This window comes from Rhodnius prolixus, unplaced genomic scaffold (assembly GCF_049639745.1).
Source record: "Rhodnius prolixus isolate KJV_2025 unplaced genomic scaffold, Rpr scaffold_3, whole genome shotgun sequence".
In the NCBI taxonomy this organism is placed as follows: domain Eukaryota; kingdom Metazoa; phylum Arthropoda; class Insecta; order Hemiptera; family Reduviidae; genus Rhodnius; species Rhodnius prolixus.
This window is the reverse complement of record NW_027411603.1, coordinates 33,861,244-33,875,134: the sequence shown is the minus strand read 5'-3', so window position 1 is coordinate 33,875,134 and position 13,891 is coordinate 33,861,244. Positions and strand designations below refer to the sequence as shown.

General features: G+C 32.3%; 1 protein-coding gene across 3 annotated transcripts in view; it reads left to right on the top strand.

The window, feature by feature from the left end:
- The window catches only part of nudC (nuclear distribution C, dynein complex regulator), a 273,572-nt gene extending 259,887 nt beyond the window's left edge, over positions 1-13,685 (top strand). For 2 of the 3 annotated variants that reach the window (XM_074126339.1, XM_074126340.1), the window contains 3 exons: positions 12,202-12,396; positions 12,537-12,739; positions 13,275-13,685. In XM_074126339.1, the coding sequence (XP_073982440.1) occupies positions 12,202-12,396; positions 12,537-12,739; positions 13,275-13,326 (450 nt within the window). In that variant the 3' untranslated portion in view covers positions 13,327-13,685. The remainder of the gene's footprint in view (positions 1-12,201; positions 12,397-12,536; positions 12,740-13,274) is intronic. The other variant, XR_012457930.1, reaches the window with a different exon arrangement.
- Positions 13,686-13,891: the final 206 nt, after the last annotated feature.

Genomic DNA, 13,891 nt, shown 5'->3' with positions numbered 1-13,891 from the left:
TGCTAGAGGGTACTCGGAAGAATCAGATTCACAACTAATCTTAAAGAAATGGTCGGTAAGAATCGATTCTTACTTCGATAATTCGATTAAGTAATAAGACTTCCTCAACAATCCTGGTTATCAACCTCGTTCAATTTCACAGGCAAACAAATTAATGGAGTAAATCTACAGGTTCAAGTTCAAGAAATTAATTAATTAAAAACATGTTATTTTTGCTGTGTGACCAAACTTCTTCTTTATAAACAAAATTTAGGGTTAAAAAAATGCTGCCGTTATCCAATTTTAGTAAAGATTATGTTATCTCCAAATGCTAGTAGTATTTGGATACTTCCTATTCATATTTTAAAGATAGAAAGGAACTTTAAAAATGAACATTTCTAATCATGCTTAGTATCATTTTCGGCGTTAAGAATTTAGCTAAATCTCTAAAATTTCAAGAGGAATTCATTAATAAAACTATTTCCTGTTAAACATTTAAACATGATTTAATATTTCTAGTTTTTACTTCTCTCGCTTCCGTTAGTAACCAATTTTTAAAAAAAGTCTTGTTTTATGGTATTTGAATTATAATATATGTTTTACACACAGTTTCTAAATATAAACATTACCTTAAGTACAATTTAGTTATACTATTTAATTGCAAGAATTATATTGTTGTAACAATGAAAAACATTCCATAATACTCGTCTTCTTCTTAATATGCATATGATAGTGATTTGAGCTACAAAAACAGATTTGTACCCGTATTAAATCGTACTAATATGCTAATGATGAATTATGCATTATAATGCCCGTGTCCGGTTAAAATAGGGTCTTCCCCAGTTTAGAGATCTTTCTATAGAATCGTGAACATTTTTTGTAATATTTTACCTTCATTCAAATATTCATTATAATAATTCGCTTTTTATAATAAGCATATTCATTCGCTACAATGTGAGTGAAGTTTCATCAAAAAATGTTTACAGAAGAATTCAGGCAATATCATGTGGCTTTTTGCAAACTAACCTTAAAATCATTTCAAAAATTAGACCTTAAAAATTTTAAATTGACATATAAATTAAACATACGAAAATGCTACCTCGATTAGTTAAAAGGTTATACTAAATAACTTACTTTCGCTTCATTAAGTAAATATTTGTTCACCAGTAGCTTGTGTCGTGCTTTTATTTACATCATACTGACTCCAAATATTCGATTTATTATTTTATTTATATAAGATAAAAAAAATTATGGATTTCAGTATTGATTTAACTCATTAGTTCATTTTTTCATTACGATGTAAACATTGCTGGTTCCATTTACAATTGATAGACTACTTCGATAAGAGCTAATCACTTTTGTTGCCTTAATTTAAAACAGTGCAAATGTTTCTGCAACAATAAACAAGAATGAACACAAACGGCCATTTTTAAAGCCAATATTAATCATTCACTATCGCTATAAGTTAAAAAAAGACAAAAATATATGTCCCGGTGAGAATGAAAGTGGCGTAACTCCATTTTGAGCAGTTTTGAGATAAAACGAGTTTTGTGTTTTGCTCTGTAAAAAAATGCAGATAATAAAAATAGCTTTATTACTTTTTGTTTTTATTATTACATTGAATCAAATTTTTTGGTGCATATTAGAATGTAATGGGATTTTAAATTATTTTAGAAAATGCAAAAATGTGACTTACTTCATTGTCATTCTCAGCATATCTGGCGTAAGGTTAAACAAGGCGGCATTTAAAACTAATTTTAGGGGTTTTATTCCATAAACCAATGCTTCAAAATGCAGAAGACTCATCACAGAGACTCATTTTACTAGCCGATCTTATTTCAACATAACCGACTACACTATCCACAGAACTGATCACCCTGATGATACTGCCCATAGGGGGCATTGCAATTCTAACTACCGGACAGTTTTAATAAAAAACTGTCTTCAACATAATCTGATCCCAACTAATCCTACCAATTCTCTTTAATCAACAGTCATCTCTCTCCCAATAAACTGAACAGACGATTCAAACTTCTCTCTCTAGACTTCTCGACAAGCGATCTAAACTCTCACTACAGAATAAATGACTTATCTACGTACACTATGATACTGAAACCTGCCCGGACTTACGGAATGGAACTTTGGGAGTCAAAGCTTCCAATTACTATAAAATCCAATCCTCCCAGTCAAAAACACTCCGTAGAATCGCTAATGCTCCCTAACTCTTCCTTGCACCGAGATTTCCTTGTTCCTTATGTTTCTAAAGCTGCAAGATCCCGTTACATTAAATTCCACACGTCAATCACCTCACATCCTAATCCACTAGTATCCCAAGTTACTGCATTGCCTGGAAATACTCCAAGACGGCTGAAGCGCAGGTGGCCACGAGATCTTCTAAGTGAAGTAAGTGCCAGTGCACAATTGTGAACTCCTCTTTGGGAGTTTTCTTTGGGAATGGGCGAATTCTCCCCTCATGCTATTCATGTACTTATCTATTATCATGTTGTATGCATCAGCTTCACTTATTGCAGAAATATATTGCAGTTGTGAAAGTAAATAAAGTGAAAACAAAAAAATCCAAATTAAAATTTAACTAATAACACTAACACTTAGGCTTATTTTTAACTTTTAGTTAACTAAAACCATGTAACAATTCACTAATTAACACCACACGACAATAAACTTCACCAAGAAAACAGTCATAAAGAAACAAACAATCTGGTGGACTTACGCCACTGTCTTTCTCAACAGTATGAGCTTTTGATTAAGTACTAAAACTTTGTGCTTCTCCTGATGGCCAATAAGTGCACTAAGAACTTAGTGCATTGTCACTCTAAACAAAACAGTTGTTGTAGAATATAAAGCTGTCGTTACCTTGATTTCAACAAAAAATGGACATGCCATTTTCATTCTCACCGGGACATATTAAGTGAAATTGTATTATAAGAAGATTTTTAATTCTTTGCTAAAACAGAGCGGCGGTTAATTCATTCTGTACGTAATGGTTATCACTAAGGAACGGATTTTTATGTATTTAAAAATGCCAAATATTTAATTAAAATATGCATTTATTTTCGTCAATTATGTGAAAAATATGTGATTTTCTTAAAATATTTTCTGGAATATTTAAGTAAAATGGACATTTTTTTTTATGAAAATGGATTTTTTTTGGGGGGAGGCAAGTTATAATTATTTATACAAGAAAAGAACATTTTTACAATTTATAATAATTTATTAGGAACAAAATAATTTGTTTTTACAAGTTATAATGATTTATACAACAAAGAACATTTTTACTATTTATAAAAAGATGTGTTAAATTTTCAATTTTGAAAACTTCACTCTTCGAAATTGTTTGCAACCACGTGAAATTTCAAATGTTGGAACGTAAAGTGACGACGATCTGGGCGTAAGATGGACTTGTAACGACTAAAAGATCGTTCAACATCTACAGATGTTATAGGTGCCTTGCTGAAAGAAGTTATCTCGTTGGTTGTAAAGGGTACACGATGTTCTGAGGTGACTTCTGTTCCACTGATAATATCAGAAATCTGGCAGATGGTCTCCCACCCTTTGTTCTTGCTCAGTACTTCTACCAGTTTTGATCTGATCAGATCTCCCTTACTCCCAGGAAAAAGTTCTGCTGGAAACTCGCGAAGATATTTAGCAACCAGTTGTTTGTTTGCGGCCGATGTTCGTGGCATTTCACCCAAAAAAGAATACACTAAGTGACCGAACGAAATGAATTGGACACTTCAACGAACGAGCTGAAAGAACAGACAACGTCAGACAACTTCAAAGAACTAACAAGTGCCCGTCACTGTTTAGCAGCATTCTGTGTAAATTACAATAACCATTGTACCCACTGTGATTCACAGCCCTACAGTCTGTGGTTCACAGTTCCTGTCAATCACCTCCCAATTATGAGAATATGCCCAAAATGAAAAATATGAAAAAATATGTACATATTTTGATTAAATATGTAGAAATATTTATTTATTTTAATCAAATATGTATAAATATGCGATAACATCCAAATATGTGGAAATATGTGAAATAAAAGTAGACTCAAACGGCTTAAAAAGTGTCAGTATGAATACTTCTAGTTGAAAAACGTCTGTAAATTGCCTAGAAAAAAATATGTAAATACATACGAATCCGTTCCCTAGTTATCACAGTGTCTCATTGAAATCTAAACAAAGCTGTCTTCTCTTTTGACAGAACCTTCCATACGGGACAAATCCGACCTGGAAATCTGTACTCTGATATGGGTATAAACATTGTTTGATCTTTGGTTGAATAGGAACACTGACCCAATAAAATTTATTGGGAGAAAGCGAATCGATTCCAACCCAACTGATGTTGTGAATGTCATTGAGTTTACCAGAGCTTTGATTCCTGTTCTTGGCCTGGATAATATTTATTGGTTAATAAAAGGAATTTATAGTAAAACAAGTTCGCTCCTTCTTTTTCTTTATGTGCATGTATAAAATAAAGCTTTGAATGCAACAATAGGCTACAATACATAAAAGCAGAGTTCAAAGTGATTACCTTTCTGCTCCCGTACAACAATCGATATTGTTTTTAAAAAGTTTATTAACTCCCAAGAGTTAAAAGATCCCGTACAAAACAAAAAATTGATATAATCTTAAATTTCCCTTTCAAGATTGGAAAAGATTGGTAAACCTTTTTTTTTGAATGTATCAAGATTTCTACGGATAACAAATAACTTTACAATTGTGAAATCTTAACCACAATCAACTTTATTTAGACCAATGGTCGCTTCAGGGGTTTGCATGAGTTCGTTTCTAGCATTAAAACTTAGCATACCTTTGCGGTAATAATAGACAGAAATTATTACCTACTCTACGAGTCTATAGTCAATGCAAGACCTTGGTCTCCTTTGCTAGGAATTTCCATTAATAGGAGAAATCCCCTGTCTAGTTCTGCCCAAAACGACAGATTATCCCTCCAGTTATTGCAGCATCTCTAAAGTATTTTCTGCCCGGGAGCCCTTTTGTCCCTCGCTTTGCCATCATTGCCACCACTAGCAAGTGTACTTCCTCATAAATCGCTCATTCTCGCCATTCTTCCGCTCAGATCCAAAGATGCTAGAAGAAATTACCCTTTCCTGAGTTCAGACTTAGCGCACAAGCCAAGTTTTGCCCCCAGTTTCCAAACTGTGTGGTCAGCTTCCCTAAGAAGGTGTCGTAAGATTCGTTGAGTAAGTGCAAAAACCTTCCTAATAAGGTTTTATCACAAGGTAAAATTCCTATAGTTACGAAACTATAAACTCAATAAACTCGTTTATTGAAATTGAAAAAATGGCAAGGATGGCGAAGTCGAAGATGAAATGCAAGCTGATTTGATTTTTTCGATATCCACGGAATCGTCCACAAAGAGTTTCTACCTCAAAGTCAAACGGCCAGCCAACACTTTTACCGAGAGGTTCTTCGAAATACTTCGAAAAAGGGTCATTCGTGTGAGACCAAACATCAAGAAAAAGTGTTTGCATCACGATAATGCTCCTTGCCACACAGCAATTTCAATAAACCAGAGTTTTTGGCCAGTAAAAACATTCCTGTGGCACCTCAGCCTCAGGAATTCGCCTGACTTGAGTCCTTGTGACTTTTTTTTCTCTTCCCGAAGAAAAATCACCTCAAGGGAACTCACTTTTGGGACAGACGAAAACATTCAAACGGCTGAGTAACCGACCAGCTGAAGGCCTATTCCAGTATCGGAGTTCGAGCACTGCTATGAGGAGTGGAAGAAACGTCTACAGCGCTGTGTGGCTTCAGAAGGAAGTTATTTTGAAGGTGACAATATAGAATTGTAATTCTTTTTGAATAAAAAAATTTAAATAATCAGTCTCATTACTTAATTTACAGCCCTCGTATATCAGCATGAATAAGTCTTGTCTACCGACGAATTGCGTTCATTAATGTTAATATTAACGATGACTGTACCAGTTATCAGTCTCTGCCGCATCTCCATTAGTCTGATTTACATCATGTTTAATTACTTTAAAAGGGCTGTGTGCTCAATGTCTCTCTAAATTATAACCAAACCTTGGCTACTGAGCAACTTAGTACATTTGATAGCCTCTAAATAATTTCAATTTGACAACTGATTCCAGCAATCAGATTATTATTAATATTATTATTATCATCATCATCAAAAACGTAGTGTATGACGTAATGCCTGGAAGATCATTAATTTCATTCCAGCAAGCTTAGTTTTTTTAAATTCTGGCCGGTTTATGATTTTCACTCATATGTTGGTATAGATACGTGACTTCCACTGCGAAGTGCATGGCCACAAGGCTAGTCTATCGCTGACTGTCTACTGCACCATTCTTACTAGAAATTTTTAGCTTAAACCATACAAGAAAATTTTGTAGGAAAGATCTCGTTAAACATAGTGCACTTTATTTACTATTTAGATTACAAAAATTGACTTAATAATTTTTGCTTTATTTAAAAAAAAAAAAATCCAAGAAGATTGATTGCTCTTCGTCAAGGCTTTCGGCTGATGCTTTCAACTTTAACTAAAAAGTTGCTTTCGAAAGGAAAGAAATCATGTAAAATTAGTGTAATCTTTAGAAATCCCAATTTAACTTCGTTTACAAAATTTAATCTAAAAAAAAATTGTAATTTACTCATGTCAGATTTGATCTAACTGTAATCGCTATTTTGTTTCGTTTGTTTTTTTAATTAATTTTTTTGACTTTATACCAACAATTATTTGAATATTTCAAAATATTATCTTTTCTACAAAACAAATACAGACTAGCCAACCTAATTGTAAACTTAAACTGTCTCAACTTTTATGTAGTTAAAAACCGCAATAGTACGAGTATTTAAACTAGAATGTATTACATATGTTCAAGCACACACATAATATTTAAAGAAAAAAAAAAATAATAATAATATAGAATAATTACTTATTAAGAATGGCTATAATTATACTTACATTGAATGTCCTTCACCTTATTTAAAGTTTATCTAAAGTATTTTAGTGTTTCGAAGAAAAATATTTCTCTCGTTTCGAAATAGACGTAAACCTAATTTAAACATGTAATTATCATTCCAATGTTTTAAATTAATTTAATGTATGAATTTTTCGACCTTTAAATTTTTATATTTTCATTGTTAGTAATTAATTTATTTGTTTTTAATTTCTAAAAATTCCAAACAATCGCAATTCTATTTGAATTAATTGAAACTAAGAATAATTTAGTTAATTTTTTTGAATAAATATAAAAATAAAGATAAAAAGACTAAATTAAAATTGAAAATAGGGGGCTCACATCTAAGGTAATTGTTTAACACACATAGCAAAAGTTTAACTATTATCTGAATTATGTGGATGAAGCAATACGCCCTTGTCTCACATAGAAACCATAGATTGTTGATGATACTCTTGTACTGGAAATTACCTTCTTCCTAATTTTAACCTCAAATCCTGATAGAGGGTTGCTTAACTTTTTATTTTCCTTTCAACATCATTTTGTTAGTATCTGGTTTTTATCTTCTACAATTGTCTATTTGGAGGCACTAATTAGTTATTTGTGCGCAGTAATTAATTAACGTGTTCCTGTAGTGGTTTATTTTTTTACAGTTTTATTTTTTCTTGTTTCCCAAACGTGTTGAATAAATATTTAAATAATCTTACTCGCTGAAGATGGCAGCACTTTGCAGTCGGCAGTTTTAATATTCATGTGGTTGGCCTTCATTCAAATTATTGGACTGGATTTGAAGAATTTTTTATTATCTTAACAAAATGCTGCATAATTTAATTCGAAGGTATCACACGAGAATTTTATTTTGATTGCTTTGCATTAAAAAATTCAGCCAAATTGAAATATCATTGTTTCATTTGATTTAATTATTTCTGTTCTTTTTAATTTTTTCTTGGCAATATTGAGGAACGGTCAACTGCTCAATACGAGGTGTGGCTATTAAATAACGAGACTATTGCTATAAAACATTTTATTTTAAATTTATACATATTTAGTTATTATCACCTTCAATATACACCCCTCCCCTATCCCTACAACGCTCCATGCGAATTGACCATTGTTCGAAACCGTGTTGGAAGTCTTTTTCTGTCAGCTCCTGCATTACGCGTGTCGCTTTTTCTTTCACAGCTTCAACAGACTGAAATCGTGTTCTTTTTAATACAGATTTTACTTTTGGGAACAGATAAAAGTCACGTGGGGCCAGGTCAGGCGAATAAGGCGGATGGCCTAAAACCATGGGATGTTGTACTTGGCTAGAAACGTCTTGACAGACAATGCAGTGTGCGCCGGCGTGTTGTCTTGATGGAGAACCCATGATTTGTTCTTCTTTCACAAATCGGGTCGTTTTTTCCTTACTCTTTCACGGAGTTGAGCAAGCACCTCCACGGTAGTAATGTTGATTAAATATAATTGATATTTTCATCCGTTTTGGATGTGGAAGGGTGACCCGGGCGGTCATCATCTCCGACGTCTTCTCGGCCATCTTGGAAACGCTTGAACCACTCAGAAACTTACGCACTTGATAAACATTCATCGCCATAAACTTCTTTTAATAAAATATAAGTTTCAGTAGCGGTTTTATCAAGTTTTAATGTGAAATTTCACGACAATTCGTTGCTCTACTATATCGTATGTGTAGTATCATGTTTTCGGCAAAACGAAACTAACACCTCTTACACAAACGACGGTTCCGGTCAGACACAGATTTCTCTACAAACACGTGAGACGCTGCAGTAGAAAAAGAAGGCTTTACGCTGCACAGCTGTCGGTCGTTAGGATTTGGCGCATGCATAGTTCTTCTGTAGCAGCATCAGTCTCGTTATTTAATAGCCACACCTCGTATTCCCAGTTCCTCAGTGTTCCAAAGAAAAAATCTATCAACAACGATCGAAAACTAAACCATCGTTTTTTAAAATAAAATATTTTATTCAGCTTTAAAAAAGCTCGTTTTAAGAACTGAAGAATTATCTCCAGTTCTATAACTTTGGTGTACATTGATTAGGTCAACAGATATCATCGAGAATGTTTAGCTTTTGGGCTAGGAGCGTGAAGCTTAATAGTTTTCTTTAATGCAACAGCCATTTGTGGTTGAAGAAAGAAGGTAGAGGCAACCTAAATTGTAATATTTTAGTGAACTAATTCGGAAAGAACTTAATTGAAAATATTACGGGATAAAAAACAATTGCAAAAAGTCAAGAAATGAAATTATCGACTTAACTAATCTCTTCCCTAATTGATTAATTAAGTCAATAATTTGTATTAATTTCTCATTATTATTTGTATTAATTACAGCTTGAAATGATGTGTTCATTTGATCATTTTACGTAAACAAGGACCTTGTTTAATCTAAATATTCTTCCTTGAAGATCTCTTCATTAATCTTTTTTTTTTAAAAAATAATACTCCGAGAAGAACACCCTTTTAGAGTTACTTTATTTTCCAACTATCTTTTTAATAGCTGAAATTATAGATAGTGCACGCAGAGCCTTCCTGTTACCAGCAATTGTTAAATTGTATGAATAATATTTGTAAAATTATAACTATTAAACAACAAGTTATATTGAATAAAGATCAGCAATTTGGTCACATGAGTAACTGTACCGGAATACCATTTTACAAGTGGCCAGTGAAACAAAAATAACCTTATGAATGGGAGTTTTGGACGTCAGTTCTCTTTGGGTATACGTGAAATAAAGTATGAAAATAGGTTTTTGCGCCCTTGAAAAAATTATACTACAGGCTCCCTTGAACAAGTTTAAGATTACCAATTAGTTAATAAAAGTTTCATATATTCAAAAATATTAGTAATTTAAACCAATGTAAGCCATGTGGAATTTTTCAAAAGAATGACATAATTTATAGTAAATAAAATTCTCTTCTTTACGTAATGTTATTTAGTATTTATTATATATAGTATTTTGAATTTATGTGTAAATAAAACATAATTGTAACTAATTGCAAACCTAATTAATGCTGTCTATTATAATAATGTACGGCTTTACTATATTTCCGGTAACGCCCAACTTGGTTGAGTTCCAAGCGCACATCTTGATTAACAGTTTCAGACTTACCAATTATGTGTAGTTGAATAGTATTTTTACATCAATCTTAGCAAATTACCCTAGCTCAGTCTTGAAGTTGTGCTATCTCTTTCAAAAAGAATAACACATCTTCTTTAATTGTATTTAATAAGATACCTCATCTAAAAAAAGTAGGTGTGTAGATGTCGTTCTCTGAATATATTATCTTCGACACTTTCTCCTTAATAGCAATGAGTAAAAATTGGGAGTAATGCTAAATTTTAGAATATTAATTGAAAAACTCTCTATTTAAATGTCTGTATAGCCTGACGAATTCTATTCAAACCTTTTTAATAGTTTATTTTGTTACAATCAACGCATTTATAGATTTATAAGCAACAATGTTAATAATATACCATGTCCACAATATACTCAGAGTGAAGTTAACATTCCAAAAACATTTTGCTTTCAATTGACTCTCATCATCAGAAAGGAGATCGCGAGGCCCATAAGTCTTTTTAAGACGTCTAGAAGTGTCCTGGAAGGAAGGTGTTGTACAAGTGGATTGTGATGAGATTGTAAGTTAGGATGGAGTTCTCTGTAAAGGCTTTGGGCAACTTTTGTGACGAAAGGAATGTTTAGTTCTGTGTGAATGGTTTGATTGGTAACGTAGAAAGGAGCGTTAACTGTAGAACGTAGAATTTTAGTCTGCAAGGACCTGGATTCTTTGGAGGTTTGAGCATTTGGTTGAACCCCACAGTTCGATGCCATAATCCAGATCCTTACAAAAATAAGTCCTATTCTAACATACTTAAGATCCTTAATCTACTGGCTCTATTTAATTAATCAATCAGATTTTTATTTCTACGCTCTAGCAGACTATATTTTTGTAGATACTGTACTTTTCAACATTTTAAGATAAACTTAATTAGAACATCGTTTAACCGATTGCAATGCCAGCCACAGTTGAATTTATCTATTACTTCGGATTTTTTATTTGGAATATTTCTACTAAGATTTCAGTGGTACAATTTATAACCCCACTAGCTGGTAGGTTGCAATATGAAGACAGAGATTCTGAATCAATCCAAGTTTACTACATTGAGAGGGTTTTAAAATTCCACTTTATAGTTTACTACATTATCCATTGCTAATATTGAATCCACAGACTTGAATTGACTTCTTTTTCAAATGAATTCAATAATAAAATGGCATTTTGTGTAACCGCCTACCTCGTTAAACCACCTTTGAGTTTCTCTGCAATGTCTCTTATAATTTAGGTAATAGGGTAAAGTATCCAACAATTAAAAAAAATACAGAATTATAACACTCTCATTAAACCAGGATTCGCCGTTACCCTGAGTGCGTCGCCATCTCTTTTGATGAACCATCCCATTCTATTAGCTGAGGCGTAAAAACCTAAAGAAGTGACATCCAATGCTTTCTAACGACCTTTCCTTATTCTTTAAATTGTTAAATTTAGATCGATAGTTTTTTCAGTACCTCTTAGTGCCTAGAGGGATCCAAAGAAAAAAATATTTAACCAATACCCTTTTCAATTCTCTAAAATTTGATTGAAAACTTAGTACTGTGTTTTTTTATATGAATTTTTATTTTACAGATTAGTAGTGCCAAGAAATTTGTGTCCTAATTGATTTCTCTGATACGTCTTCATTTTTTAAGACAGTTTAACATCTTCTAGGGCAGAAATCATAGTTTATAACGAACTATAGTTCCAATTTTTGACGCTAGAGTGTAGTACCTTGTGGAAACAAGATGAATACAGTTGACAAGTTTGTTTTCATAAATTTTTAGTAAATATTCATTTTCGATTCCAAATCTTCTAAATATCATTAATACATAAAAAAATTAGTTTCATCTCTTTTGAGTAAAATTCACGGTTTTATAGCGAGTTTAAATCTTTCCACTTTACGTGTCTTTTTTGAGTCCGCGATTCTGGTTTTTAAACATCACTTGAAGTATATTTTTATTTGTAATTTTCAATAAAATTTTGAACTTAACCTTAGAACAAATTAACATTGCTGTGATCACAAGATAACAATATTTCGCTGCTTCTTCTTCTTATTGCAACTTTATATTGTTTAGTTTATTTACCTTCACCTCTCCTTTTTTTATATATATTTATAATTGCTAAAATCTGTGAATTATTTTCTGTTTCAGTTGCGAGTACCTTTGAAGACTAATTTTAAGGTACGCACTAGAGATCTCGTTGTTGACATACAAAAGAAACATCTAAAGGTTGGACTGAAAGGTCATCCACTCATTATTGATGGTGAACTAGAACATGAGATCAAAATAGAAGAGACGACGTGGATGTTGGAAGATGGAAAGACTTTAGTAATCTCTATCGACAAGGTAGATTGCATTTATTTATTTGAAATAATAGTCTTGTAACATTGATTAGTTTACTTGTTTGCCTTTCTGGAAATCTTTTGATTTTTGTAGAATAAATGAATATTTGTTAAGATTAGTAATTTTTTGTTTTTAATTTACAGGTAAACAAAATGGAATGGTGGTCTAAATTAGTGATGACCGATCCAGAAATAGCTACTAGAAAAATCAATCCGGAACCTTCAAAACTCTCAGATCTTGACGGAGAAACCCGTGGGATGGTTGAAAAGATGATGTATGATCAGAGACAAAAAGAACTAGGACTACCAACATCGGATGAAAAACAAAAAAGAGATATGCTGGCAAAGTATGTGCTTTAAGTTTTCTTTTAAATTTTAAACAAATTATTTTCTGTTTGAATTTAATTTTTTACTCAGAATGCCGAAAATCGAAGGTTAGAGGCGAGTCCTGCAAAGCTAAAGTGTATTGTCGTACTGGGTTCGATTCCGTCCAAACACCTAATTTGGTAGTTGGATGTAAAGCCTGCACGAATAAAATAGGCATTACTACTATAACTACTACTACTACTATATGCCCTAACCCTAACAAAATGTTTGAAGTATTTCTAGTAGATGAGCTGAAGTTTATGACCGACACACGATGTTAATTGGTTTGGGTTGGTCGAATGCTCTAAAGTTAAATATAAATTACGACCGTCTGCAACAAGTACTACTGCCGCAAATGCAACCGACAGATGGAAATCGCAGCCCATGTTATAGTCAATTTTCCATATAATATACTCCTAGTTAATATCCTGCGTTCCCAATAGGAATTACTGTGTCTTTGATAAGCTGAAGTAAATGACGCTTCATTTGTACTAAAGTTTTTCTCTCTTGTTACAGGTTTATGGATCAACATCCTGAAATGGATTTCTCAAAATGCAAGTTTACATAAAATCATCCAATTCAATTAAATGCCAACGTTAATTCGTATAAAATATTTGCAACTTTTGTATGAATTATTTTTTCCATTTGTATGTAAATTGTAATTAAATATGTTCATTATTATTATTATTATAACTTTTATTATTCGTTTTGTTTTCTGTTTTTAATTTCTTAGGTTTTATTGTGTTTGGCCCTTCTTTTAATCAAGATAATGTTCCGAATAGTTTTTGAAGAGTAATTAGCAAACCCCTTGTATCTTTTTTTTTTTTTGCTTTTTGAAGGATCCATCCGTTCAAAATATAATATAATTTTGTTTTAATCAACTCAAAAATGTACAGTTTAACAAATAAAAGATTTCTCTCGCAATAATTTACGTATTTGATTTTATAATTAGCATACATGTTTGGAAATAGTTAATTTATTCAAATACAAATCATTGGGAGTTATAGTTACTAGAAAATACTTTTTTCTCTTATAAAAATAGTTTTTCTGCACTTGGTCGTTAATGCTAAAAATAGCTCCAGGCATATTCGATGATTTGGAACCAATATTCTACTAGCTGTTAATCGAAGCAC